This window comes from Schistocerca piceifrons, chromosome 2 (assembly GCF_021461385.2).
Source record: "Schistocerca piceifrons isolate TAMUIC-IGC-003096 chromosome 2, iqSchPice1.1, whole genome shotgun sequence".
Lineage (NCBI taxonomy): Eukaryota > Metazoa > Arthropoda > Insecta > Orthoptera > Acrididae > Schistocerca > Schistocerca piceifrons.
Window position 1 is genome coordinate 755,062,326 of NC_060139.1, and position 27,847 is coordinate 755,090,172.

Below are 27,847 nucleotides of genomic sequence, written 5' to 3' on the forward strand. Positions count from 1 at the left end.
TTTAATTGTGATATACTCAGTATTTTTATTAATTAAGAGTACAACAACATATTGTTCCAGTGACACAATTTTCTGCGTTTATATTCCTTAAAACATAGCGATGCACTGAGAACAAGTGTAAGGCTTCTTTCTGTGTGGAGGAGTAAATACTTCCTGGATATGTACTGTGACACACAACATACCAATTGACAAGCAGTTATTCCAACACATTATTTGTTACATTGAAATTGTTAATTTTTACAGGATAAGAATACATGTATACACCTGTCTAATACTGACCCTGTACCAACACCCATGTTAAACATAAGATGACAGTAACAGAAACATGGCCACTAATCTTGGGAACCATGTACCACCTAAATGACGACAATTTCATCAGCATATTTTTATACTTTGTCTACTTGTTCATTTAGCACTCGGGCTATTCTTACATCAGGAAACTGTACCAAAATCTAACATGGCATACCAACTCCAACCCATTCCAGCTGGCACTCAACTATCACTCCTCTGTCCACCAAAGATAATCACAAGGCAAACTCGCCTTACACCAGGTTCTGTAGTGATGTTAAATATAAATATCTTGTTTTACAATAAATATTTATTGTACTCTTTCAGGATTTTCATTCTACATTATCTTTGCTTCACAAGGCTCCCTGCCCAACTGATTGCTGCATTGCATTTATCAGAGTTTTTTTTTTTTTTTTTTTTTTTTTTTTTTTTTTTTTTTTTTTTTTTTTTTGCAAATGTACCAGATATTGAGAGCCATTATCTCTGAGTTTGTGTGGTTAGCATCACAATGTCCAAAAATACCCAATGCGACGTGGAGTAACTTGGTTTAAACATTATGGGGAGAACAATTTCTCCAAACTCATAATGCCCACTGGTGGACAGAATTGTATTGGATATGAAATCTTCTTCTTCTTCTTTTTTTTTTTTTACACGCTCTAAACATTCCTGTAATCAAATCCCATCAAAATGCATTTTAAAGCCTTCAAAACGAGCTTTGAAAAGTAGCAAGTGCTACAAATAGCATTTTATCCTCTTAATATGAATGAATCAAACTTGCAGAGTACCTTTATTATTATTATTATTATTATTATTATTATTATTATTATTATTATTATTATATTTTTAAGCAAGCCATTTTGGTTACAATGAAAGACTGACAGACTAAACTGAAACATTTTAAATGACCAGTTGGTATTCATTATCAGTATTAAAGTTTTTTTATTGTTAGAAATACATAAGTCAGATGTAAAAACTTTGTTCTTCTAAGATGAAGGGAGTGATAGTGTGTGTCTGCATATTTTTCATTGATTTTTCACCTTTGTCTTCAGTGCATGTGACTGATGTACTTACTTTCTTTCCAATTCGAGGACTCTCCTTTTTACATGCTGACAGTTTTGGCCAAGTAAAATTTCAGAACTATTGAATTCAAACACATACCAGAAAGTTTATGCAGAAGCTGTTGAAACAAGGATATTGATTTCGGAATATTTTATTACAAGAAATTACACAATTGTTGTGAAAATCAAAACTCAGGTGAACTACTTTGCTGATGAACCTTTCAAGTGCCTTTTGCCACTAGGCAAACACCAATACAGCATTAGCAAAGTAACAAATAGATCCAAAGTGTCATCTCTGAACAGGATTAAACAGGAAAAGAAAGACAATTTCGAAAAACTAGTAACCCTCACATTCGGAAAGAAAGGAGAGAAAATGAGGTACTTAAGTTCTTCACCGAGATTATCAGTTTTCCTTGTAATGAACTTATTGCTCAGAGTGCAGTTGTTTAGAAGAGGAGCCTCCTCTTTGAAAAATAATGTGAACACTATCATTGGAAATGAAATTAATTTCAGTTTTTGTTATACTTCAGTGCTAGGGCAGTTTATTAAATTCAAGAAGTAAATTTTCAAAACATGAATGGACTTCCCAGTTCTGTGTTACTGAAAACTAATCAACATGGATTATGTCCAAAACAGCTACATAAAAAACTATATTGCCCAATAGAACACAACAAACTGCATTTAGCCCATCACAAAAGTCTTCATACCTTGAAAGTAAAACAAGAAATTAATTTTTACATTTCATTGACAGCCATACTACAGTATTTTGTGTAAAATTAAAAAAAAATTACTTTTTGTGATATATGTCTTTTGCTTCTCCTAAAAATTTCATTTTCTGTGATAATTATGCATTTTAAAAAATTGCTCCTCATACATGTTACCCAAAAAATTACACTATCTGAAACTTTGCACAGTGTTAACGTGCTTAACACTAAGGCTAAAAGCCTTGCAGCTCTAGTGTTAGACATGTTAATGTAATGCAATTCAGAGAATTGGATGTTTAACATATATTTCTGGTTGTTATGGTTGTGATCATGCACAAATGTTGAAATACATTGTTTCATTCCTGATGATATGATTAAAAGTGGTTGCATGAATAAAGTGACTTATCATAGCAGCTATTTGTGGTTTCCTTTTTCATTCATTTTGCTTTCCAATAAGTTTCCATGTTTGCACCATTATATTAATTTACTTCTTGTCTATATACATGTTACCCAATGTTAGTAATAGGCGGCAAATCATCGAGTAAAACTGAAGTGATATCAGGTGTTCCCCAGGGAAGCGTCCTGGGACCTCTGCTGTTCCTCATCTATGTAAATGACCTGGGTGACTTTCTGAGCAGTTCTCATAGGTTCTTCGCAGATGATGCTGCAATTTACTGTCTAGTAAGGTCATCCGAAGACCAGTATCAGTTGCAAAGCGATTTAGAAAAGATTGCTGTATGGTGTGGCAGGTGGGAGTTGACACTAAATAACGAAAAGTGTGAGGTGATCCACATGAGTTTCAAAAGAAATCCGTTGGAATTCGATTACTCGATAAATTGTACAATTCTCAAGGCTGTCAATTCAACTAAGTACCTGGGTGTTAAAATTACGAACAACTTCAGTTGGAAAGACCACATAGATAATATTGTGGGGAAGGCGAGCCAAAGGTTGCGTTTCATTAGCAGGACACTTAGAAGATGCAACAAGTCCACTAAAGAGACAGCTTACACTACACTTGTTCGTCCTCTGTTAGAATATTGCTGCGCGGTGTGGGATCCTTACCAGGTGGGACTGACGGAGGACATCGAGGGGGTGCAAAAAAGGGCAGCCCGTTTTGTATTATCACATAATAGGGGAGAGAGTGTGGCAGATACGATACGCGAATTGGGATGGAAGTCATTAAAGCAAAGACTTTTTCGTCGCGGCGAGATCTATTTACGAAATTTCTGTCACCAACTTTCTCTTCCGAATGCGAAAATGTTTTGTTGAGCCCAACCTACATAGGTAGGAATGGTCATTAAAATAAAATAAGAGAAATCAGAGCTCGAACAGAAAGGTTTAGGTGTTCGTTTTTCCCGCTCGCTGTTCGGGAGTGGAATGGTAGAGAGATAGTATGATTGTGGTTCGATGAACCCTCTGCCAAGCACTTAAATGTGGATTAGTCATGTAGATGTAGATATGAAATGTCCACTTACTTACCTTTTGCAGTTTTTCAATTTGAGTGAATTACACTTTTATCCCCACTTCTAAAGAATTGCCTATCTCACTGGTCGGGTACCCTTTATCTTACATTACTTCAAACAGCAGAAAAGCCAATGTGTTGAAAGGAGTACCACTGAAATTTGTTAGAAAGCCTTCTTTACATGATTTAACTGCATAGATAAAAAATGTACTCTCGAAGTGGTGGCAGAACACTCGCATTAAAGACGGTTGTAATAGGCAAGCTTTCAGGCAGAGGGGGAGAGGGTGGAGGGAGGGGTAGAGGGAAAAAGACTGGAGAAGTCTAGGAAAAGGGGTAGATTTCGGGAAAGTCACTCAGAACTGAAAGTCGGGAGATTTGCCACACAGGATGAGCGTTGTACCGTATTTTCCCAACAGTGGCCCAATCCTTTGCTTGCTGCTGACCCAGAGTGGTAAAGTTCCTGAAATCTACCCCTTTTCCTAGACTTCTTAAGTCCTTTTCCTTCATCCATCTCTTCCTTCCCCTTTTGCATGATGAATGAGCCACTGGTTCAGAAAGCTTGCTAATTACAACTGTCATTTATGTATGTGTTCATGCCATTTGGTGAATAGATAATTATTTTGTCAATAGCTGATTGTTTTCTTTGCATGATTGATTTTTCTCTCACTTGTAACATTTATTTTATTCTGTTACATTTACATTGTATGTGGAATATTAGAATGAATAACTTCTAGTGTAACAAATTGACAAAATCTTATAGTCCATTGCAAATTTTACTACTTATAGCATTGTATTTTTTAAATGATGGTAACGTTGTTATTAAAAATAAGTCAAAAAGTTTGACCTTTTTATTTTGGTTGTCTTGCAAGTCCCAGTCTGATACACAACTTCAGTTTGCCAGGAAGTTTCATGAATAAATCTATTAATTCTGTTTCTGCATACATGAACCCCAAATAATGTCATGTGGATTAAACTTCTCAAAATCTATTGAAGGGCCATCTTTGCCCCCAAATCATGTAATTTTTGCCTGTCGACAAAGCACCTTGAAGTGTACCTTGTTGCTGTAGATCTGTGTGAAATTCTACTCTAGCACCAATCGAAAAAAGTGTTCCATAATGTTGTTTACCATGACTGGAAAATCACTCTCAGTTCTGCAAGTTTATGTGATATATTCCTAACAGAATGAAAATGATAGATGATTCGAAGATAACATCTTGTGTGGAACAGCCTTAAAATTGGTTTAGATTTTGGTAATTGTGATTTTTCTTTCCGTGTTTCTTACCCTTAATATTGTAGAAGGAATACAATAGACCCTTATTACTCCTAAACACTGTTAACCTGTACTGTTTGATCCCTGCCAAATTACATCAAAAAATCTGCTGCTGAAACTGAATTTCAGATCATTTGTACTACGAACCATAATTTAGTCCCCGCCATACATATTCCCTGTCTTATTCTTCATCTTCACCGAATAAGAATCTAAATATGTAGTGCTGTGCACTGTGATATTTTGTGTTGTACATTTCACATAGTTTTTCTCAATAATGTACTCTACTGTAATTTTCCAATACTACTCCAATCCCTTGCTTGCTGCTGACATGTCACTTTAACAGAGTAAAACGCAAAGGCAGGGGAAGGGAGGAGTTTGTCAGCAGACTGCACGCAGCTGCGGCACACAATAATCCAGAGTACTCTGGGTCTCTGTTTGGAAATAGTGAATGTTTTCTGTTTCCTATCGCTCCATCACTCGCAGTATTCTGCTGAAATGAGCTCATTATGCTCTGATTCTAAAACGGCAACAGAAAAGTCAGTGTGTGGTTGACATTGGAGAGAAGACTAAAACACAAATTCAGAAAAATTTCAGATCCCAAAGTCTACTCTCTCATTAATAATTAGTTCAAGACAGAGCAATACAGGCAGTTCTGTCAAGCTGTTCATTTAACTGAAATGGCAATAACATGAAGCCACCTGAACATAAAGAAGTGAAAGGTTGCTGTTTGAATGATTCCAACACATATGCTTACTGCAGATTGTTATCTGCCAAATCGCACATAAAAAGGGAATTTCTGGATTTGTTTTTTCTGAGGCATTTCCAGTAGAGGCATAAAATATGTGCTCTCGGTGTCTGTCTAAAGGCTTAGAGAGTAAATGAGGTAGCACAGGAATTTCAGTCCAAGCTCTCTCATTTGTATCATCCAAGAGATGTTTTTAATATGGAGGAAGTCAGTGTTATTTATAACTTAATGCCTGAAAAATGCTGTATGTCAAGGGCGAAAAATGTCATGGAGGAAAACCAGCAAGGAGAGACTGATGGTGATCCTGTATTGTAATTCAGATGGTTCTGAGAAGTTCAAACCATTAGTGATTGCAAAATTCAAAACTCCACCTTACTTTAAAAATGTCAACCTGTTCAATCTGCTATACCACTACGAGAATAACGACAACGCTTGGATGACTAAATCTCTCTTCCATAGGTGGCTCTTGAAGGTTCAACAAATGACTGCGAGGAAGAAAATATTTTGCTAACTTTTGGATCAGTGCATGGCACATCAATTCAGTGACCTGTAACTGCCGGACATAGAAGCTGTCTTCTTACTGGCTAATACAGCCATGGATCAAGGAATAATTGCCTCAGTGACGTGTAATTACAAGTGCTGACTTGTTAGGATGCCATTCATTGCCATCATACTAAACGAAATGTTTCCAGTGTGTAATGTACTGTAAGCTATCTGCATCATATCTGCTGTTTGGGACACTATAACTAATTGTTTAAAGACAATCTGGACAGTAACTGATAACACTGCAAAAACTGAAAAAGAAACTGATAATCCAATATATGAACTTACTCATAATGTAAGTACAACTTTGAATTCCGACACTGCTCTTGTACAAGCTTGGTGACCTGGTGTTGTCAGTACGGAAGAATGGACATAGGCATACAACATCTGTGTTGATAAAAAACTAGTTGCCAGTTCTGCTTATGAGCACAGAACAGAATGGTAAAGCATTACGGTCAGTGTGTGAGGAAGATCGTTAAGATATGACATAATCACCACACGCTAAAGTTAAACTTGCAGTTGCTGTTCTCAAGAGATTTGTTGGCATTTCTGTCTCCATGGCAATTTGTTGGCTATTGTGGATGTGGTATCTTCAGTGTGCCATGAAATTTCGATAGGAGTCCAACAAACAAAAATTCATGTTCCCTCCCCCCCCTGAAATTAGTGTTTGTTGTTGTTGTGGTCTTAAGTCCAGAGACTAGTATGATGCAGCCCTCCATGCTACTCTATCCTGTGCAAGCTGCTTCATCTCTAAGTAATCACTGCAACCTACATCCTTCTAAATCTGCTTAGTGTATTCATTTCTTGGTGTCCCTCTAAGATTTTTGCACTCCACGCTGCCCTCCAATACTAAGCTGGTGATCCCTTGATACCTCAGAACATGTACTACCAACTGATCCCTTCTTCTAGTAAAGTTGTGCCACGAATTCCTCTTCTCCGCAATTCTCTTCAGTACCTCCTCATTAGTTACGTGATCTACCCATCTAATCCTCAGCATTCTTCTGTAGCGCCATATTTCAAAACCTTGTATTCTCTTATTGTCTAAACTATTTATCATCCATGTTTCACTTCCATATGTGGCTACACTCCATACAAATAATTTTAGAAAAGCCTTCCTGATACCAAAGTCTATACTCGATGTTAACAAATTTCTCTTCTTCAGAAACGCTTTTCTTGCCATATCCAGTCTACATTTCATATCCTCTCTACTTCGACCATCATGTTATTTTGCTTGTCAAATAGAACAACTCCTTTACTACTTTGTCTCATTTCATAATTTAATTCCCTCAGCATCACCTGATTTCATTAGACTACATTCCATTATACTCGTTTTGCTTTTGTTGTTGATTATCTTATATCCTCCTTTCAAGACAATGTCCATAGAAATAAAATTTGTAATGGATAAGAATTGTTGTAAACTAAAACATGTTCTGATTAAAACTTAGTGTGTTAAAAATCAGTACATTAAAGGGTTTCTTAACATTATAGTTTGTTGTATTACTTGACACATTAATTCAGAGGTTACAATATTATTTCACAATATGTATGTAATTGTATTGTTTAAAAAAAACTTATGACAAGGATTTGATAAAATTTACATATACTTTTTCAATTGAACAAATGCCAGAAATACCCTTCTACATATATAATGTAGTTATCTTTACCTTTTCTTAGAGATCGTGAAAATAGAGCACCCTCATTCGTTGGTACCTATAACAAAAGAAAAATTGAAGTCGACAGGTGTGTGTGTGTGTGTGTGTGTGTGTGTGTGTGTGTGTGTGTGTGTGTGTGTGTGTGTGTGTTTATATATGCAGACAAAAACAGCAGCAAAAAGTCTGCTTGTGTCTGTGTATGTGCGGTTGGATATGGGTGTGTGTGCGAGTGTATACCTGTCCTTTTTTCCCCCTAAGGTAAGTCTTTCCGCTCCCGGGATTGGAATGACTCCTTACCCTCTCCCTTAAAACCCACATCCTCTCGTCTCTCCCTCTCCTTCCCTCTTTCCTGATGGAGCAACCGTTTGTTGCGAAAGCTTGAATTTTGTGTGTATGTTTGTGTTTGTTTGTGTGTCTATCGACCTGCCAGCGCTTTCGTTGATAGACAAACAAAATTCAAGCTTTCGCAACCAGCGGTTGCTTCATCAGGAAAGAGGGAAAGATGAAAGGATGTGAGTTTTAAGGGAGAGGGTAAGGAGTCATTCCAATCCCGGGAGCGGAAATACTTCCCTTAGGGGGGGAAAAAGGACATGTATACATTCGCGCTCACGCACGCGCGCACATATCCATCCGCACATACACAGTCACAAGCAGAAATTTGTAAACGCAAAGAGTTTAGGCAGAGATGTCAGTCGAGGCGGAAGTACAGAGGCAAAGATGTTGAAAGACAAGTGAGGTATGAGCGGCGGCAACTTGAAATTAGCGGAGGTTGAGACCTGGCGGATAACGAGAAGAGAGGATATACTGGAGGGCAAGTTCCCATCTCTGGAGTTCTGACAGGTTGGTGTTAGTGGGAAGTATCCAGATAACCCGGACAGTGTAACACTGTGCCAAGATGTGCTGGCCGTGCACCAAGGCTTGTTTAGCCACAGAGTGATCCTCATTACCAACAAACACTGTCTGCCTGTGTCCATTCATGCGAATGGACAGTCTGTTGCTGGTCGTTCCCATGTAGAAAGCTTCACAGTGTAGGCAGGTCAGTTGGTAAATCACGTGGGTGCTTTCACACGTGGCTCCGCCTTTGATCGTGTACACCTTCTGGGTTACAGGTCTGGAGTAGGTGGTGGTGGGAGGGTGTGTGGGACAGGTTTTACACCAGGGGCGGTTACAAGAGTAGGAGCCAGAGGGTAGGGAAGGTGGTTTGGGGATTTCATAGGGATGAACTAAGAGGTTACAAAGGTTAGGTGGATGGTGGAAAGACACTCTTGGTGGAGTGGGGAGGATTTCATGAAGGCTGGATCTCATTTCAGGGCAGGATTTGAGGAAGTCGTATCTCTGCTGGAGAGCCACATTCAGAGTCTGATCCAGTCCCAGACTGGAATGTGTTTGTGTGTCTATCAACCTGCCAGGACTTTCGTTTTATATATTTATAACTTATGTAATCTGAATTGGCTATTTTTCCGTCCCTTAAAATTTAGTTTAATGAGAGTGAATGAGAGTGTACCTTATTTGTGTAGTAAAATTGCAATGGAAATAATGAAACTGCCATATTGTAAAAATCTCACAATGTAAAGAGTTCGATGAAAATCGTCAGATTTGATTTTTTGTTTTTTATATTTTTATATGTCATCAGTTTAAGATTTAAGTTACTATAAGTTACTTAGAAAATCCTCCAAGTGTTACATGTTTTGTGCTTATATCAATCAACTCTTCTCATTTTTTCTAATTATACAGGAACATAGAGTTCTTTTGTCTGGTACACCTCTTCAGAACAATGTAAATGAGCTCTTCTCACTGCTCAACTTTCTTGAACCTACCCAATTTTCAAGCAGTGAAGCATTCCTGCAGGAGTTTGGTGCTTTGAAGACTGAAACTGAAGTCCAGAAACTTCAGGTTATTTTGAAGCCTATGATGCTTAGAAGATTGAAAGAAGATGTTGAAAAATCAATTGCACCGAAGGAGGAAACTGTTGTTGAGGTGAAATAAAGTTAATGTTGTGTAACTTAGTCGAAAATTAGGATGTTATTTTGTCATGATATGCATTGCAATTAGGTTCCTGTACATAAATATATCTGTAACTTCTTCACGGATGGATCACTTAGGACCATGCGTAATCAACATTTGTTGGCCATCCTTTTTGCCCAGTATTCCTTCATATGCAACGAATGGGCTAGTTTTCATTGTGCAGACCACGTATGTCGGTTAGTTTTTCTCTCTTCTCCCTCAAAACCACGTGTGTGTGTGTGTGTGTGTGTGTGTGTGTGTGTGTGTGCGAGAGAGAGAGAGAGAGAGAGAGAGAGAGAGAGAGAGAGAGAGAGAGAGAGAGAGAGATATTTTTCTGATTTCATTTTTGTCATGTAGATTTAGAGACCCTAATTCTCTCAAGTCTCTTTCTGTCTGTTTGTACCAGTTTGGTCTTGTAGATTTGTTCTTTAAAAGTGTATGGATTTTGTGTTAACCTGTTTGAGTCCATTCTTTTTAAATGCCCCATGAATTGGATTCTTCTCATGCGCATTGTTTCTGTTGTTTTGGAGATACTTTTATATATTTGTGCATTGGGTTTTGGATAATTCACACCATCTTTAATTCTTGGTCCTAGGATTTTCCTCATTATTTTACGTTCTTTCACTTCTAATTCTCCTTTGTGTGTTCTGTGTTAAAGATTTAGTATCTCAGACGCATAGAGAGCTTCGGGTTTAATTACTGTTGTGTAGTGTCATATTTTGCAGTTCCACGAGAGACTCTTTTTGTTAACTGAAATGCCGTCTCCGTTTTTTGGATTCTTGATCTGACATATTCCTTTTCATTACAATTTTCTGCAATCCATTCACCTAAATATTTAAATTCTTTTACTCGAGAGATGGTTATTACCAATTTTGAGGTCAGAAGCTGCATCTTTAATGTCAGTTATAAATTTTGTTTTTTCAAATGAAATTTCTAATCCATTTTTGCTGCCTGCTCTTGTAATAATTCTAGCTGTTTCTGTGCATCGGTAATGTCTTGGGCGAGCAGTGCCATGTAATCAGCAAATGCTAAACAGTCTAATTCTATGCCGATGTATGTTTGCTATCTTCAAATCTGTGGGAATTTTTTCAGTTTTCCATATTTCATCTACAATTTCTTTGAGTTTTGCAATAAGATTTTCTCTTGCATTTTCCATAATTCTGTGGTGATTAGGTCTGTTATTTGTCAGTGACTGAATTATCTCTTTAATCTCCTGTAAACTTGGTGGCTTTGAGTATGGGTTTCCTCGTTTGTGACTGAACTCAAATTTTTCTGCATGCTTTCCACAATTCAGTAATTTAGAAAAGTATTTTGTAAGAATTTCACAGTTTTCGGTGTTGGTATCGATGATTTCTCCATGTTCATTTCTGAATTGGAGTGATGGAGGAGAGAACTTTGTTAATTTTTGTTTGAAAACTATGTAGAAATTTCGGGAATTGTTTTTCGTGAAATCTTGTATGTCTCACAATTTTTTTGTCTTTGTGTTGTTTACGGACTGTTTCGTATTGCTTTTGAGACTATTTTCCTGATACCTTTGAGGTCTTCCAGGGTATTTTGATTTTTGTTGCACAACCAAATTCGCCACTTCTGTTGTCTGAGATTTATTAGTTGGTCACACTCATCTGTCCACCATGGGTGTTTAAGCGTTCTTGTTTGCAGTGCTACAGTTTCAGCTGCTTTTAAAAGTCCTGCTTGCAGTTGTTGCCAATTTTGTGGTTTTAAATTTTGTGTTTCTTTTTGTAAATTGTTCATTACCTTTTGTACATCATATTTACAGTGGGGAGATTTCTTAGTGAATTTTCTTTTCTCTGGACTGACATCTGGGGAGAATTTTGTTGGGTAATGGTCAGAATTTAGGTCTAGTCCATTAAGGACTTTTTAAATATCATGATTTCTACTGTATTTATGTGGGAGATTATTATATGATCCATCTGGTAGTCACCTTGTAATGGATTATGTGAGATCCAAGTTTTGGCTTTCAAGGCTCTTTTTTTGAAAATTTTGATTCAAAAAATAGGTCATGGATTTTCAGATTTTGATGAGTCTCATGCCATTCTGCTTGGTCTGTGTACGTCCTGATCATTTACTTACCCAATATCGATATTTCTTTTCTTTACCAATGTGTGCATTGAAATCGCCCATAAGGATTTTGAAATGGTTATTTGGGATTTTTTGGAGAATATTATCTAATTGGTTCCAGACTACTACTACTTTGATTTTGTTAGAGATGTTAGTTGGTGCATGCCCATTGATTAGAGTGCTTATCTTATTAGCTGATTTTATTGTCATCGTGGAGAGCCAACCCAAGTAAGATTTGAAAGTCATGACTGAATCAAGTATTGATTTATCTACTATAAATCCAGTTCGAAATTGTGGACAATTTGCCATGGCTTGCTTTCCAGGATTTTCTTTGTATTACCTGTGTCCTTTTGAATCAAAAGAATTTTCACCTGTATACAGTGATTCCTGAAATGCAATATTTTTGATTTTATGTTCTCTGGATTTGTCCAGGATGTTTTTTAGTTTTCCCATTTTTAAGAGAGATTTTACATTAAATGTCATTAGCAAAATTCTCGATTTTGGTTTGATTTTGTTATTGCGGGGTGTTAAGGCACTTCGATTTACCTCCATGATGCACACTTCTGTGGTCTCCCCAGAATCCGAATAGACCGCTTGCGGTTTTTTCAACCGTAGGATTTGACCCACTGGGGTAATTTTTCTTTGAAGGTGCTGTACCCATGTTGATTTATTTGGACTGAGTTTGTGACTGAAATTGAGATTTCAGTCTGGTTAAGCTCAGAGTTCCACTCCTGAGTTTGATAGATCAGCCGCCACTAACATGTGGAACAGACACTGTAGGGCTACTGCCACCAATCTGCGGAATCGTCGTGCCCTTTGTCCAAATAACCTGGGACGACAGCTGTTATAATATCCCAAAAAGCATGGTTGCCTCTTCCATCAGTTCCGCCTTATCAATGATCTTCATCTTCGTCTTCACTGCCGTTGAGGTCTTCACCTTATCCCTGGCAAGGGGCCCTCACAAGTTACTATCACCCGGGCCAGGTGAACCAAGGTTCTTTTACGAGGTGTTACTCGTCCCCCTACTCCTTTTTCAACCAGGCTTGGGACTGGCTATGACGGAGTTGTAACGTCTTTTTATTATACTTGTTTTCCTTTTTTCCTTTGTTGCAACCATCAATACTTCTATTATTGTTCAAAATATTCTTCGTGTCCAAGGATTTTGGTGATCTGTAGTATTCTGTCATTTATTCAAGGGTTTTTCTAAACAGTGTGGGTGTTCAATCCAAACCGGTGGCTTAAGGTCTTTAAACAGGATCATCTTTCTGTGTCATGGACCACATCTGTCATCAATCCTTTCTTACATATAGTCTCTTCTTGAAGTATTAGTTGTGAGAGCTTGTGTTATTTGTTGGAGTGCGTTATATGGCCATAGTATTAAAGTTTTCATGATGCTGTGAATTTCTACACTGTTCTTCATACTCTACAGTACTTACATATTTTTGACTTCTACTGTAGATTGCACCCTTAACATGCTTCAGTCCCCCCATATTTGAAATACCTCTAATTCCCTTCCGTAGTTGTGTGGTAAGTGTCCACAATTCCACCCCATATACACACATCAAAAAACGTTTTGCATCACCTTGGTTTAGAGTTCCGGAACCTATACAGAAAATCGGAATAGAGATCAAAATAAACATCACTTCCGCCCTTTTTATTGCTCATGAAAACCATACATTGCACGTTGTACCACCATACAGCGAGACCTTCAGAGGTGGTGGTCCAAATTGCTGTACACACCGCTACCTCTAATACCCAGTAGCATATCCTCTTGTATTGATGCATGCCTGTATTTGTCATGACATGCTATTAACAAGTTCATCAAGGCACTGTTGGTCCAGAATGTCCCATTCCTCAACCGCAATTCGGCGGATATCCCTCAGAATGGCTGGTGGGTCATGTCGCCCATAAACAGCTCTTTTCAATCTATCCCAGGCATATTTGATAGGGTTCATGTCTAGAGAACATGCTAGCCACTCTAGTCGAGCGATTTCATTATCCTGTAGGTATTCATTCACAAGATGTGCATGATGGGGGTGCGAATTATCATCCCCAATGGCGAATGCCTCGCCAATGTGCTGCCGATGTGGTTGCACTTTCAGTCAGAGGATGGCATTCATGTATTGTACAGCCATTGTGACACCTTCCATGACCACCAGTGGCGTACGTTGGCCACACATAATGCCACCTCAAAACATCAGGGAAACTCCACCTTGCTGCACTCGCAGGACTGTGTGTAAGGCGTTCAGCCTAACTGGATTGCCTCTAAACACGTCTCCGATGATTGTCTGATTGAAGGCGTATGCATCACTCATCAGAGAAGAGAATGTGATGCCAATCCTGAGCGGTCCATTCGGCATGTTGTTGGGCCCATCTGTACCGCACTGCATGGTGTCGTGATTGGAAAGGTGGATCTCGCCATGGACATCAGGAGTGAAGTTGCGCATCATGCAGCATATTGCACCCAGTTTGAGTTTTAACACAATGTCCTGTGGCTGCACAAAAAGCATTATTCAATATGATGGTGTTGCTGTCAGGGTTCCTCCGAGCCATAATCTGTAGGTAGCGGTCATCCACTGCAGTTGTAGCCCTTGGGCAGCCTGAGCGAGGCATGTCATCAACAGTTCCTGTTTTTCTGTATCTCCTCCATGTCCGACAACATCGCTTTGGTTCACTAGAGACGCCTGGACGCTTCCCTTGTTGAGAGCCCTTCCTGGCACAAAGTAACAATGCGGACGCGATCGAACCGCGGTACTGACTGTCTAGGCATGGTTGAACTACAGACAACACGAGTCGTGTACCTCCTTCCTGGTAGAGTGACTGGAACAGATTTGCTGTCGGACCCCCTCCATCTAATACATGCTGCTCACGCATGGTTGTTTACATCGTTTGGCGGGTGTAGTGGCATCTCTGAACAGTCAGTGGGTCTGTCTATGACCATATCCACAGTCAATGTCTATCTTCAGGAGTTCTGGGAACCGGGCTGATGGAAAAATTTTTTTGATGTGTGTAGTAGGATACTAAACACTTAGCACTTAATTAGATAAGTGCAAAGTTTAATTCTTAATGTCGCAGCTCATCAGAAATTTGTTAATTTTCTAGAAAGATCATCCCAGTTCAGCAGCAAGTTTCATGGGAGAAGCTGTATTTATCATTGATTTCATACCCCTACTGTGTGATGGACCCTTTTAGATTTCATCATTACCATGTGCAGCAGTGCACAAAATTTCATTGAGGTTTCTGCTGACAACCATCCATTTTGTTTTCCTATGTTAAAATGTAACCCCATTTCGTTACTCTCTTCAGTAATAGTGACCAGTAGTTTGTACAGATCTTCCAGCCTGCTTGCATTTTAAGCATGAAATGCATTTTAAGGAATAACTTGAGGGCATGATTCTTTAAACTCATTATTCTGTAGCCATTGTAGCACTTCTCCGTGGGAAGTGGTGTGCAAACCATAATTTCATTTTTGGGAAAGTTATGGTTGAATTTAAGTACTTCAGAAATGAGAGAGACCATTCCCCAAAAAGCAGAAGCATTGAGCCATCGATAGGTGCACACACAAATCCTTCTCTGAGCTAGAGTACAAATACACACAGAAAACTCACAACCCAAGCGCACATACATGCGTGTATTCCCCTACGAGGTACCAGCTGGGTGAATAAATGCCAGTTCTCATCCTTAAACTGCTTCAATACTTCAGTCTGCATTTCATACTCTTTCATACTGCTACGGTATGCTCTAAATCTGCTCTTGTGATAACCATTCTGTCACTATCCCAACACCATAATAAAGTGTGTTGTCCATAATGTGATTTTCGATGTGTGTTTGTACCTCTCACTCAGTTTCACTTCAGCATTTCACAGGATGTTGCCAGTATATCAGGAGCTGTTGTAAATATGTGCTGTTGACTGACTTCCCTGCATATATTTAATGAGAAATGTTTCGCATTCAGTTCATCTCTTTTGCTACATGCCTGTGGAAGATGTTCTTTTGCATTACCTATTTCCTTCCAAATTACATTACTCAATTCTTTGAGCATTATCTGATCATTGCTATTCTACATTCTACATTAATCCCCTCGTGCCCTTTCCTCCCTCCCTCGTGCCCTTTCCTCCCTCCCTCGTGCCCTTTCCTCCCTCCCTCGTGCCCTTTCCTCCCTCCCTCGTGCCCTTTCCTCCCTCCCTCGTGCCCTTTCCTCCCTCCCTCGTACCCTTTCCTCCCTCCCTCGTACCCTTTCCTCCCTCCCTCGTACCCTTTCCTCCCTCCCTCGTACCCTTTCCTCCCTCCCTCGTACCCTTTCCTCCCTCCCTCGTGCCCTTTCCTCCCTCCCCCCTCGTGCCCTTTCCTCCCTCCCCCCTCGTGCCCTTTCCTCCCTCCCCCCTCGTGCCCTTTCCTCCCTCCCCCCTCGTGCCCTTTCCTCCCTCCCCCCTCGTGCCCTTTCCTCCCTCCCCCCTCGTGCCCTTTCCTCCCTCCCCCCTCGTGCCCTTTCCTCCCTCCCCCCTCGTGCCCTTTCCTCCCTCCCCCCTCGTGCCCTTTCCTCCCTCCCCCCTCGTGCCCTTTCCTCCCTCCCCCCTCGTGCCCTTTCCTCCCTGCCCCCCTCGTGCCCTTTCCTCCCTGCCCCCCTCGTGCCCTTTCCTCCCTGCCCCCCTCGTGCCCTTTCCTCCCTGCCCCCCTCGTGCCCTTTCCTCCCTGCCCCCCCTCGTGCCCTTTCCTCCCTGCCCCCCTCGTGCCCCTGCCCCCCTCGTGCCCTTTCCTCCCTGCCCCCCTCGTGCCCCTGCCCCCCTCGTGCCCTTTCCTCCCTGCCCCCCTCGTGCCCTTTCCTCCCTGCCCCCCTCGTGCCCTTTCCTCCCTGCCCCCCTCGTGCCCTTTCCTCCCTGCCCCCCTCGTGCCCTTTCCTCCCTGCCCCCCCTCGTGCCCCTGCCCCCCTCGTGCCCCTGCCCCCCTCGTGCCCTTTCCTCCCTGCCCCCCTCGTGCCCCTGCCCCCCTCGTGCCCTTTCCTCCCTGCCCCCCTCGTGCCCTTTCCTCCCTGCCCCCCTCGTGCCCTTTCCTCCCTGCCCCCCCTCGTGCCCTTTCCTCCCTGCCCCCCTCGTGCCCTTTCCTCCCTGCCCCCCTCGTGCCCTTTCCTCCCTGCCCCCCTCGTGCCCTTTCCTGCCTGCCCCCCTCGTGCCCTTTCCTCCCTGCCCCCCCCGTGCCCTTTCCTCCGCCCCCCCCCCCGTGCCCTTTCCTCCGCCCCCCCCCCGTGCCCTTTCCTCCGCCCCCCCCCCGTGCCCTTTCCTCCGCCCCCCCCCGTACCCTTTCCTCCGCCCCCCCCCCCCGTACCCTTTCCTCCGCCCCCCCCCCCGTGCCCTTTCCTCCCCCCCCGTGCCCTTTCCTCCCCCCCCGTGCCCTTTCCTCCCCCCCGTGCCCTTTCCTCCCCCCCCGTGCCCTTTCCTCCCCCCCCGTGCCCGTTCCTCCCCCCCCGTGCCCGTTCCTCCCCCCCCCCCCGTGCCCGTACCTCCCCCCCCCGTGCCCTTACCTCCCCCCCCGTGCCCTTACCTCCCCCCCCCGTGCCCTTACCTCCCCCCCCCGTGCCCTTACTTCCCCCCCCGTGCCCTTACCTCCCCCCCCCGTGCCCTTACCTCCCCCCCCCGTGCCCTTACCTCCCCCCCCCCGTGCCCTTACCTCCCCCCCCCCGTGCCCTTTCCTCCCCCCCCCGTGCCCTTACCTCCCCCCCCCCGTGCCCTTTCCTCCCCCCCACCCCCCCGTGCCCTTTCCTCCCCCCCCCACCCCCCGTGCCCTTTCCTCCCCCCCCCACCCCCCGTGCCCTTTCCTCCCCCCCCCCCACCCCCCGTGCCCTTTCCTCCCCCCCCCACCCCCCGTGCCCTTTCCTCCCCCCCCCACCCCCCGTGCCCTTTCCTCCCCCCCACCCCCCCGTGCCCTTTCCTCCCCCCCCCACCCCCCGTGCCCTTTCCTCCCCCCCACCCCCCGTGCCCTTTCCTCCCCCCCCCACCCCCCGTGCCCTTTCCTCCCCCCCACCCCCCGTGCCCTTTCCTCCCCCCCCCACCCCCCGTGCCCCTTCCTCCCCCCCCCGTGCCCTTTCGTCTCCAACCCCCCCCCTCCCCCCCGTGCCCTGCCTCCCCCCCCGTGCCCTTTCCTCCCCCCCCCCCCCCGTGCCCTTTCCTCCCCCCCCCCCCCCCGTGCCCTTTCCTCCCCCCCCCCCCCCCGTGTCCTTTCCTCCCCCCCCCCACCCCCCGTGCCCTTTCCTCCCCCCCCACCCCCCGTGCCCCTTCCTCCCCCCCCCCGTGCCCTTTCGTCTCCAACCCCCCCCCTCCCCCCCGTGCCCTGCCTCCCCCCCGTGCCCTTTCCTCCCCCCCCGTGCCCTTTCCTCCCCCCCCCCCCGTGCCCTTTCCTCCCCCCCCCCCGTGTCCTTTCCTCCCCCCCCCCCCCCCCGTGCCCTTTCCTCTCCCCACCCCCCCCGTGCCCTTTCCTCTCCCCACCCTCCCCGTGCCCTTTCGTCGCCTCCCCCCCCGCTCGTGCCCTTTCGTCGCCTCCCCCCCCCTCGTGCCCTTTCGTCGCCTCCCCCCCCCCTCCCTCTCGTGCCCTTTCGTCGCCTTTCCTGTTTTTGGCTGTCTTTCCTTCCGTTGATTGGGCTGAACATCTAATCGTATTTAACCCCCTTCCCTTTGTGTTTGTGTTCTACAGTTCTGACATGGTTGTGTATGAGCTGAGTTGTTTTTGTGTCCTAAAACAAAATGAAGGAAGCAAAGCCCTCTCCTCTCCTCCCCCCCCCCCCCCCAACCCACGCCTCGCGCCCTCAAGTCTGTGTGTTGTAAAATGATGTCAGTAAAATTATGGATTTAAATTTCAGCTTCATTCGGAATTTCATTGTACTGAATGTCACAAGTCATTTTTGTGTTGCAAATTGTCCTGGTCATTGTCCTTTTGAACTAGTTTAACTGAGCACCTGCTTCTGTAACTGTAATCAATGAAACACCTGTTTTTTCAGTTACCCAAGCCTCAGAATAATTTTTAATGTTGGAATCACTTACTGGGGTTTTCAGTCTCACATAATATAAAATTTTAATCATTTCGTTTATCACAAATAATTAATAAATATATGTTTCTCTACTCTGTAATTTGGTTTGCAGCTTTGCTAAATTCAAGATAGTATTGTGTGTTTTATTATGTGGAATTTTGTTCTCCAGATACGTAAGCTGTGCATAACTTTCTCGCCGCTTTCTATAATTTGAAAAAATTTTCAACAACTTTTGTGTCGCTTTCTCTAATCTGCAAAAGTTTTCTTTTAGTAGAGGGCATTTAAATATATATATACTTGCCAATCCATGTTGTTCCAGGTTGAACTGACAAATATTCAGAAGAAGTACTATCGTGGTATACTAGAGAGAAATTTTTCTTTCCTTTCAAAAGGAACTACATCAGCCAATGTTCCCAACCTTATGAATACTATGATGGAGCTACGAAAATGCTGCATTCATCCATATTTACTTAATGGTAACTTTGAAAATTTTCATTGATTCTGTTTCATTATCCTTGTGGATGTTCGTGTGATATTAATACCACACTCTGACAAAAACTTTAGGAGCTGAAGAACAGATTCAGTTCGACTATCGTCAGTCAAAGCAGCTGAATACAGATGATCCTGATGGCTACTTTCAAGCACTGATTAATTCGTCAGGAAAAATGGTTTTAATTGACAAGCTGTTGCCCAAACTGAAAGCAAATGGCCACAGGGTTCTGATATTTAGCCAAATGGTTAGGTGCTTGGATATTCTTGAAGATTATTTAGTTTACAGAAAGTAAGTACATGTATTCCAAACTGATATTTAAAGTAAACACTGCAGATTCATAAAATAAGTCATCTTTATGATTGAATGTATCTGCCGTGGTGTTTGTCATGTTATTGGAAAATTCAGTAAAAGACAATATAGTGGACTATTGATAAGTGTATATGAGTATTTACCAAGCAGTATTTATAAAAACATACTGTGTTGAGGTTAATTAAAATCTACCTACATTTATGACACATGTAAATCAGTTAAGCCTTTGGGAAACTGTTACACCTTTTCGCCTGGTTTATTTGATGTGCACATATTTCAATTTGTAATTTATGGTATTGAACAAATGTCAGTTACACATTATAAAGACATTTGGAATCTGATTCTTACATTAAATTAGATAGTGGTTATAATACTATTGTTAGAAGTTCCCATGATAGCTATTGAAATCAGTTAGAGTGTAATGGCTAATGTGCTGTTATGAATGAAAGTTACCGTTTATTTATATGAAGAAATGGAATGTGAAAGTGTGACAGTGAAATAGGTTTCTGAGTAGGAAGAGGGATGTAGCTGAATTAGACTGGGAAATATGAAATAAGGAAGGGAAAGGTTGAAAGAATTGAAGAGAGAGGGTGTGAAAATTGCCCATTTGCTGACAGGGAAAAGGTAGGTGAGATTACTCAAATTGGATTGTATAGGCACAGGCTTAGCAGTGAGCACCATGAGATCTGAACGTGATGTGTATAAAATTCATTGCCTGATGACTTTACTAGTGGCTCTCTGCATACGTCATTAATCTCGTGTAGGTCATCCAATGTTGCTCAACTATTGATTTATCCTTGGCTTATAAGCATTCAGACAGCAATAAGAGCGATGTCTGGATATCATGTATTACATAGCTTTTTCTGTCCTTACCTTCATCACACTTAAAGGTATGAATTGTTATAAGAACTGTCACCAAGGGGCCCAGGTAACAGAGAATATGCGGTTTCAACAGTAAGGTACTTTCGTACAATTTTTACGTATCAGCATGCCCATAAGGTATCAAATACATGCATCAAATTCGTTGAAATTGCTTTATGCATTCCAGAGTGATGCTGTCTCAGTAATGTTTTCAATCTTATTTATGTTCCTGATGAGCACTCCGTGCTTCAGATATTCGATCAGTATTTACCTTTACGTATTCCGTTATTTGTGAGCTACCGAGGAGTTGCCATAGTATATTTAAAGTACTGCTGTGTAAGGTGGCACAATGGTAAAGCAATGATCTAGTATTCAGGAGGGTGGCGGTTGAAATCCCCATCCTGTTACATGAGGAAAAGTCCACGATGGTTCCTTTGAAGGGGCACAGTCGATGTCCTTCGCGCATCAGAGGTTGTGCTCTATCTCTGTGATGAACTTGTCAAACAGATATCAAATTCAATCCTGCCTTCCTTTTGATGAAAACTAGAGCAGTGGCAACAAAATAGAGAAACATGACCACATTTGAAACTTCCTGGCAGATTAAAACTGTGTGCCCGACCGAGACTCGAACTCGGGAGTTCGAGTCTCGGTCGGGCACACAGTTTTAATCTGCCAGGAAGTTTCATATCAGCGCACACTCCGCTGCAGAGTGAAAATGACCACATTTAATAACATTGCACACAGCACAATTTGAGATGTAGCAATTACCGATTTCCTCAATTAGTGTAGCAGTAATAATTGTTTTGCATATTGTACAATTGAATCATTTAGCTTCCATTGTGAATTTGATATAAAGAATGCTAAATTCTGATATAGCCATGTAACATCACAAAATAACAAACATTAATTTGTACTCATAACATTGCCCACGAAAAATGTGAAAGAAATTATTTCATGAAATGTACTCTTGTTGAGAAATGTAATTAAATTTAAAATAAAAATATTTTATGGAAAATATTGACTTTTTATGCTGAAAAGTAGTAAGGATTAGTAACCTTCAGTTACCTGAACATTTTAAATGGTCCTTATTTTGAAATGAAGAAAACTGTTACTTAGCTCTCACTTATAAAACAGTTAGCAGTATGGTTCGCCTTAAATAAAAATAGTTCTCATTTATTCATTATACACAAAAGTTGCGTGTAGCATTAAACAATTTCAAAAGTAGTTCTCATTCAGAAGAACTTAAAAACACTGTTACTTCCTTTTTACGGGTTTGCTGTTAGTGGGAGCTATATTTTTTCTCGTCATTAGGAGCTGTGCAAGCTGTATTCTGTAATCAGATCATGGTGCCAATATAAATTTTAAAGGTCATAATTACTGGAATGTTATTTCTAAGTTATTACAGTTTTGGAATGTGAGATACTTTTGCATTAAACATTAGTATATCAGTTACAAGCATACATCTTTGTGTGATGAATGTAAGAGCATTTCCAACTTAATTTTTTTAGTTGTAAATTAAGTTAAAAAACAGTACTTTTGGCAGTCTACTCTGGTATAGAAATTTTGTGATACTTGACTACGATGTTCAGGAATGCTCTGAAATCTATTTTTATACTGATACTTTTCCTCCTATTTCATTGAAAACAGTTGACTTTCTTGCATTATGGTCATCCAGATCTTGAACAGACCAATGGTTTGATTAGGACTCAAAATAACTCTTCTGATTTCATGGTTTTTAACTATTCTCAATACACAAATAACTTTTAAATCTGAAAATCAGTCTTATCAAAATTAGGATTTTTTTTTTACAGTACTGTTGGAACCAAGGTAGCTCCCTTAACTTGTGTATTCTTTTGTAACATTTGATAACATTCCATGCTTTCTTAACTACTGCAGATATCCATTTGAGAGGATTGATGGACGTATTCGAGGGAATCTCAGGCAAGCTGCCATTGACAGATTCAGTAAACCAGACTCGGATCGTTTTGTATTCCTACTGTGCACAAAAGCTGGTGGGCTTGGAATTAATCTGACTGCAGCAGACACTGTAATTATTTATGACAGTGATTGGAATCCCCAGAATGATTTACAGGTATTCAATAGTACAGCATGTGCTCCATATTAAAATTTGCTGTTGTACTGTTGTTAAATAAATATATTGATTCGTAATTCTAGGCACAAGCAAGATGTCACCGAATTGGCCAACAAAAAATGGTTAAAGTTTATCGTCTGCTTTGTCGAAACACATACGAACGGGAGATGTTTGACAAAGCTTCATTGAAGTTGGGCCTTGATAAAGCAGTTCTTCAGAGTATGAATACAGCTCAAGGAGGTAAAGATCAAACAAACAAACAGCTGTCAAAAAAGGAAATTGAAGATCTTTTGAAAAAAGGTAAGATATGTAGACCACTGTCAGCTATATTGTACGTGATGAAATCAGTGTAATGTTAGGCTTAATTAAATCCATGACATATGCTGCAGGAAATTTTGCTTGTACCCACCTTTCATCTGCTATCATTGTATTACCTTTGATCTCATTACTTTCCTGTGTTTCCTAAACTAAACTTGTTTAACTTTGATGAAGATGCTACCTCGAAGTATTATATTTAAAAAAAATGATGCTTTTTTAAAAATAAAGAAATGAATATCTAGCTGTATCTGAGCATTAGAGTCGAAATTAAAATGAGGAGTATTTGGTTTTCAGTATTGGTCCTCAGTATTGGTCCTCTCCTTTATGGATTTTCAAAGACAAAAACTGTGTAATACACATGGAAAATGGAACTACTTCCTCGTTTATTTCCCTGATTACTGCACAGCTCCACTTTCTGATATTTGCAATATTCATAGCCACATGAGAAGTGATTCAATGATTTCATATTCTTTTGTTATTCACGCATTAAAATAATTCTTTCATTCCTAATTGTTGTTGAATTTTTATTACGTATCAAAATAACTAGGGCTGTAGTAGTCTGAAATCCTCCTTGGCATTCTGTAAAGTGTTAGTAGCATCTGCACCTGTACCTGCCATGCCATAGAAATTTGTGCTGTCACATTCCGCTGCATGCCACCCTGCAAGTACCCCAAAAAAACTGAAACATGTATAGGATATCATTTCCTTCTTTGGACTCATCTTGTCCCATTTACTTATTATTAAAATTATAGTAAAGTTAGTTGTTCATTTATTGCACTTCTAATGCGTAAAAGAAAATTTCCGAATTTAATTCAGCTGAATTGTGTATCCTCACAACTGTTGACTTCCTCTCCTAAAGAGTGTTAATACTTAGAACTTCTATTTCAGGTTGATGGGGTAACTCTTGAAGTCAGTACTGTCAAGTTTTTCAAAGCTTGTATAAATTCTCAGGCTGGCACGAATTTTGCAATTATAATTCCTCTAACTTTCTAAATTAACTGTTGTTACCAACTACCTTTCATCTTCTTTCCGCTCGTAAGCTGTTTCTAAATACTCCTCTTCTGACACTGCTGTTATAATAAGAATCTTCTTGCAATTAAAATTTATACTTGGCTCTACTCTCCTAATAACTCTGGCACATATCGGTTTGCGTAGTAATAAATCAGTTTCCCTGTAGTTCAGTATAAATTTCATTCTTATACAATTAATAAAAACAGGATACAACTTACTTAAGTTAGCATGGATGTATCATGACACTCCATGAATGTTGATTCATTTGTAATTCATTTTGTAATAATTGATCCCCAACTTTGAGATCATTTTACGGTTCCATTACATGATGGACATTGGTGTATAACACATTTCCTTAGTCATATAAATATTTTTGTAATTAGCAAAAATGGGCTTGTCAAAGGGTATCCACTTTGTGCCTCAAACCCAGTGTTGGTGCAATTCCAGTTGTGGAGCAAATCTTCGGAAATGGGTCCCACAAACAGTATCCATTATGTGTCTCACTCACCTTATGGTGTTTTTAGTCCACTAGTGTACAAACACAGTGTTAACAATGTTGTGATTAGAAAGCTGTGGAAGGAGTGCGTAATGAATAACAGTTAATTGACAACCAATTCAAATCCATTGGGTAATCCATAAATGAGTGCACATGTATCCAATTGCACTTTTAAAATAGTTCCATTGGCACAGCACTTTTCATTACACACATAATCAAGATTGGTTATTCATACACATGGAATTATTGTCATGATGCTTTATAGGCACCACATAATTGTGTGGTGCATTTCGAATTGAATGTTCGAATGTTCGTAGCCCTTGTGGAAAACCCATAAGATCAATGTTAAAAATTCCCCTATTTTACTTTACAGCCTAGCAAGGCTTATCTTGATTCTATGTTATTAATCAGTGTCTTGCTTGACTTCGTCTCGTTTTTTTCCTGTTTACATGTGATGTGACTGAAAAACTGACAGTTGGCACGAAAGACAGATGGTTCGCACCATGGATGGTAGGGGAGTTAAGGGAATATTTTAGGCTGTTGCGAACAGGGGAGATAGAGAGAGAGGAAATGCTTACATTGTCAATACAACTTCCAACATTTGGCTTCACTGCACAATTATGATAGAACTGTTGGATTGCGGAAGCAATGGAAAAACAGGGCAGTCCATGCAAAGTGTTGCAGACCAAGCCAAACCGTGACAAATGGCCCAGCCACCACTTTTTCTTGTGCTACTTGCAACTCAATTGCAACTTTTTGCGTGTGTTTTCGATGTACTGTATTCAGGAACAATGCCGATCATCAACCTTTTAAATTAAAAAACCAAGTCTTGAAGAATATGCTCAGTTGGAATAAAGGAAATGTCTTGTCATTTCTGGCTAATGAGCTCTTATTGGCTGGCAGCTTGTTTAGTCATCCAACAGCCAGTGCAACTACCACACCATGTTAATGCAAGTAAAATGAACTCTCCTGCTGGATGTGTGAAGAGGGGGAATGGCCCTTCAATGACAGGCATGCAGGTAGGGGTGAAAGCATTTTGTGAAGTGCCGAAAATATACTTTTTGTGCAGATCATATGCTAGTGCAGAGATGTCTCACGGAAGTAGGTACAAAGATTTTGTGATTGCATATTTTAAAAACTTTAATGTTTAAATCTGACATATTATATTTTTCAACAACTACATGCACTACTCGTATATATTTGCACAGTGTGCAGTAGATTGTAAAAATTGGCAGCAGATAGAAGGGATGAACCGAAACTGTACTGGCCTGAGCTTTCTTTTAAATTTATATTTTTCACAATGTACAGAACGTCACTGAGCCTACTTCTAATAAGTGTGCAACGTCAGCTGGGGAATTACTCATTTCTTTCACATCTGTTTCTCTCATCGAGCCTTAAATAACACTTCATAAGCTACAGAAGCAAAACGCAGACCCCACATGTAAGATCCCAACGACATTCGCTGTACTTTCAGTTTAATTCACTGTATTCATCAGTTTTTGCTTTTTTTCTTGGTGAACTCAAACAAAAAGTCTCTCAACAATGTGTATTTTCAAACAGTGGAAAATCCAGGGTGGAATGTATCAATATTATGAGAAGGAAAATCGCTACTCACCATATAGCGGAGATGCTGAGTCACAGATGGGTACAACGAGAAAATTTTCACACTTACATCTTTCTGCCAATGGCCTTTGTCAACACACACACACACCACTCTGTGTATTTTGATGTATAATTTGTAGTTGTAGCATGTCAGAAAATAACTTGATTACCTTCTACCCAGATACTAGTTTGATTTTTGACAAGCTTTTGTTTGTTTTTACATATTTGTGATTTTTTTGAAGAACTGTTGATTCATTACTACAAATTATCATATAAACATGATGTACATTAATTTCCTTCACTTATACTAATTTTATAGAATATATTGGAGGATTAAGATCTTTAATCATATATGTTAATTACATATGTTTTGCTCATATTTTCGGGGTTTTAATGTTTTCCTCGATTCTGCTTTTTCCTCAATTTTCCATTTTTTAAGTCTAAAAAAAGGTATCAGATAGATTATATAATGGTAAGACAGAGATTTAGGAACCAGGTTTTAAATTGTAAGACATTTCCAGGGGCAGATGTGGACTCTGACCACAATCTATTGGTTATGACCTGTAGATTAAAACTGAAGAAACTGCAAAAAGGTGGGAATTTAAGGAGATGGGACCTGGATAAACTGAAAGAATCAGAGGTTGTAGAGAGTTTCAGGGAGAGCATAAGGGAACAATTGACAGGAATGGGGGAAAGAAATACAGTAGAAGAAGAATGGGTAGCTTTGAGGGATGAAGTAGTGAAGGCAGCAGAGGATCAAGTAGGTAAAAAGACGAGGGCTAGTAGAAATCGTTGGGTAACAGAAGAAATATTGAATTTAATTGATGAAAGGAGAAAATATAAAAATGCAGTAAATGAAGCAGGCAAAAAGGAATACAAACGTCTCAAAAATGAGATCGACAGGAAGTGCAAAATGGCTAAGCTGGGATGGCTGGAGGACAAATGTAAGGATGTAGAGGCCTATCTCACTAGGGGTAAGATAGATACTGCCTACATGAAAATTAGAGAGACCTTTGGAGAAAAGAGAACCACTTGTATGGATATCAAGAGCTCAGATGGAAACCCAGTTGTAAGCAAAGAAGGGAAAGCAGAAAAGTGGAAGGAGTATATAGAGGGTCTATACAAGGGCGATGTACTTGAGGACAATATTATGGAAGTGGAAGAGGATGTAGATGAAGATGAAGTGGGAGATATGATACTGCGTGAAGAGTTTGACAGAGCACTGAAAGACCTGAGTCGAAACAAGGCCCCCGGAGTAGACAACATTCCATTGGAACTACTGACGGCCTTGGGAGAGCCAGTCCTGACAAAACTCTACCATCTGGTGAGCAAGATGTATGAAACAGGCGAAATACCCTCAGACTTCAAGAAGAATATAATAATTCCAATCCCAAAGAAAGCAGGTGTTGACAGATGTGAAAATTACCGAACTATCAGTTTAATAAGTCACGGTTGCAAAATACTAACACGAATTCTTTACAGACGAATGGAAAAACTAGTAGAAGTCAACCTCGGGGAAGATCAGTTTGGATTCCGTAGAAACACTGGAACACGTGAGGCAATATTGACCCTATGACTTATCTTAGAAGAAAGATTAAGGAAAGGCAAACCTACGTTTCTAGCATTTGTAGACTTAGAGAAACCTTTTGACAATGTTGACTGGAATACTCTCTTTCAAATTCTAAAGGTGGCAGGGGTAAAATACAGGGAGCGAAAGGCTATTTACAATTTGTACAGAAAACAGATAGCAGTTATAAGAGTCAAGGGACATGAAAGGGAAGCAGTGGTTGGGAAGGGAGTAAGACAGGGTTGTAGCCTCTCCCCGATGTTGTTCAATCTGAT

At 40.9% G+C, this 27,847-nt stretch overlaps 1 protein-coding gene across 1 annotated transcript in view; it reads left to right on the forward strand.

Annotated features, from left to right (window-relative positions):
• Positions 1-27,847, forward strand: part of LOC124774928 (chromodomain-helicase-DNA-binding protein 7) — a 326,638-nt gene that overhangs the window by 141,518 nt on the left and 157,273 nt on the right. Inside the window, exons 15-19 of the mRNA XM_047249608.1 lie at positions 9,457-9,699; positions 19,143-19,299; positions 19,388-19,604; positions 22,383-22,578; positions 22,662-22,878. Coding sequence (XP_047105564.1) covers positions 9,457-9,699; positions 19,143-19,299; positions 19,388-19,604; positions 22,383-22,578; positions 22,662-22,878 — 1,030 coding nt within the window. The remainder of the gene's footprint in view (positions 1-9,456; positions 9,700-19,142; positions 19,300-19,387; positions 19,605-22,382; positions 22,579-22,661; positions 22,879-27,847) is intronic.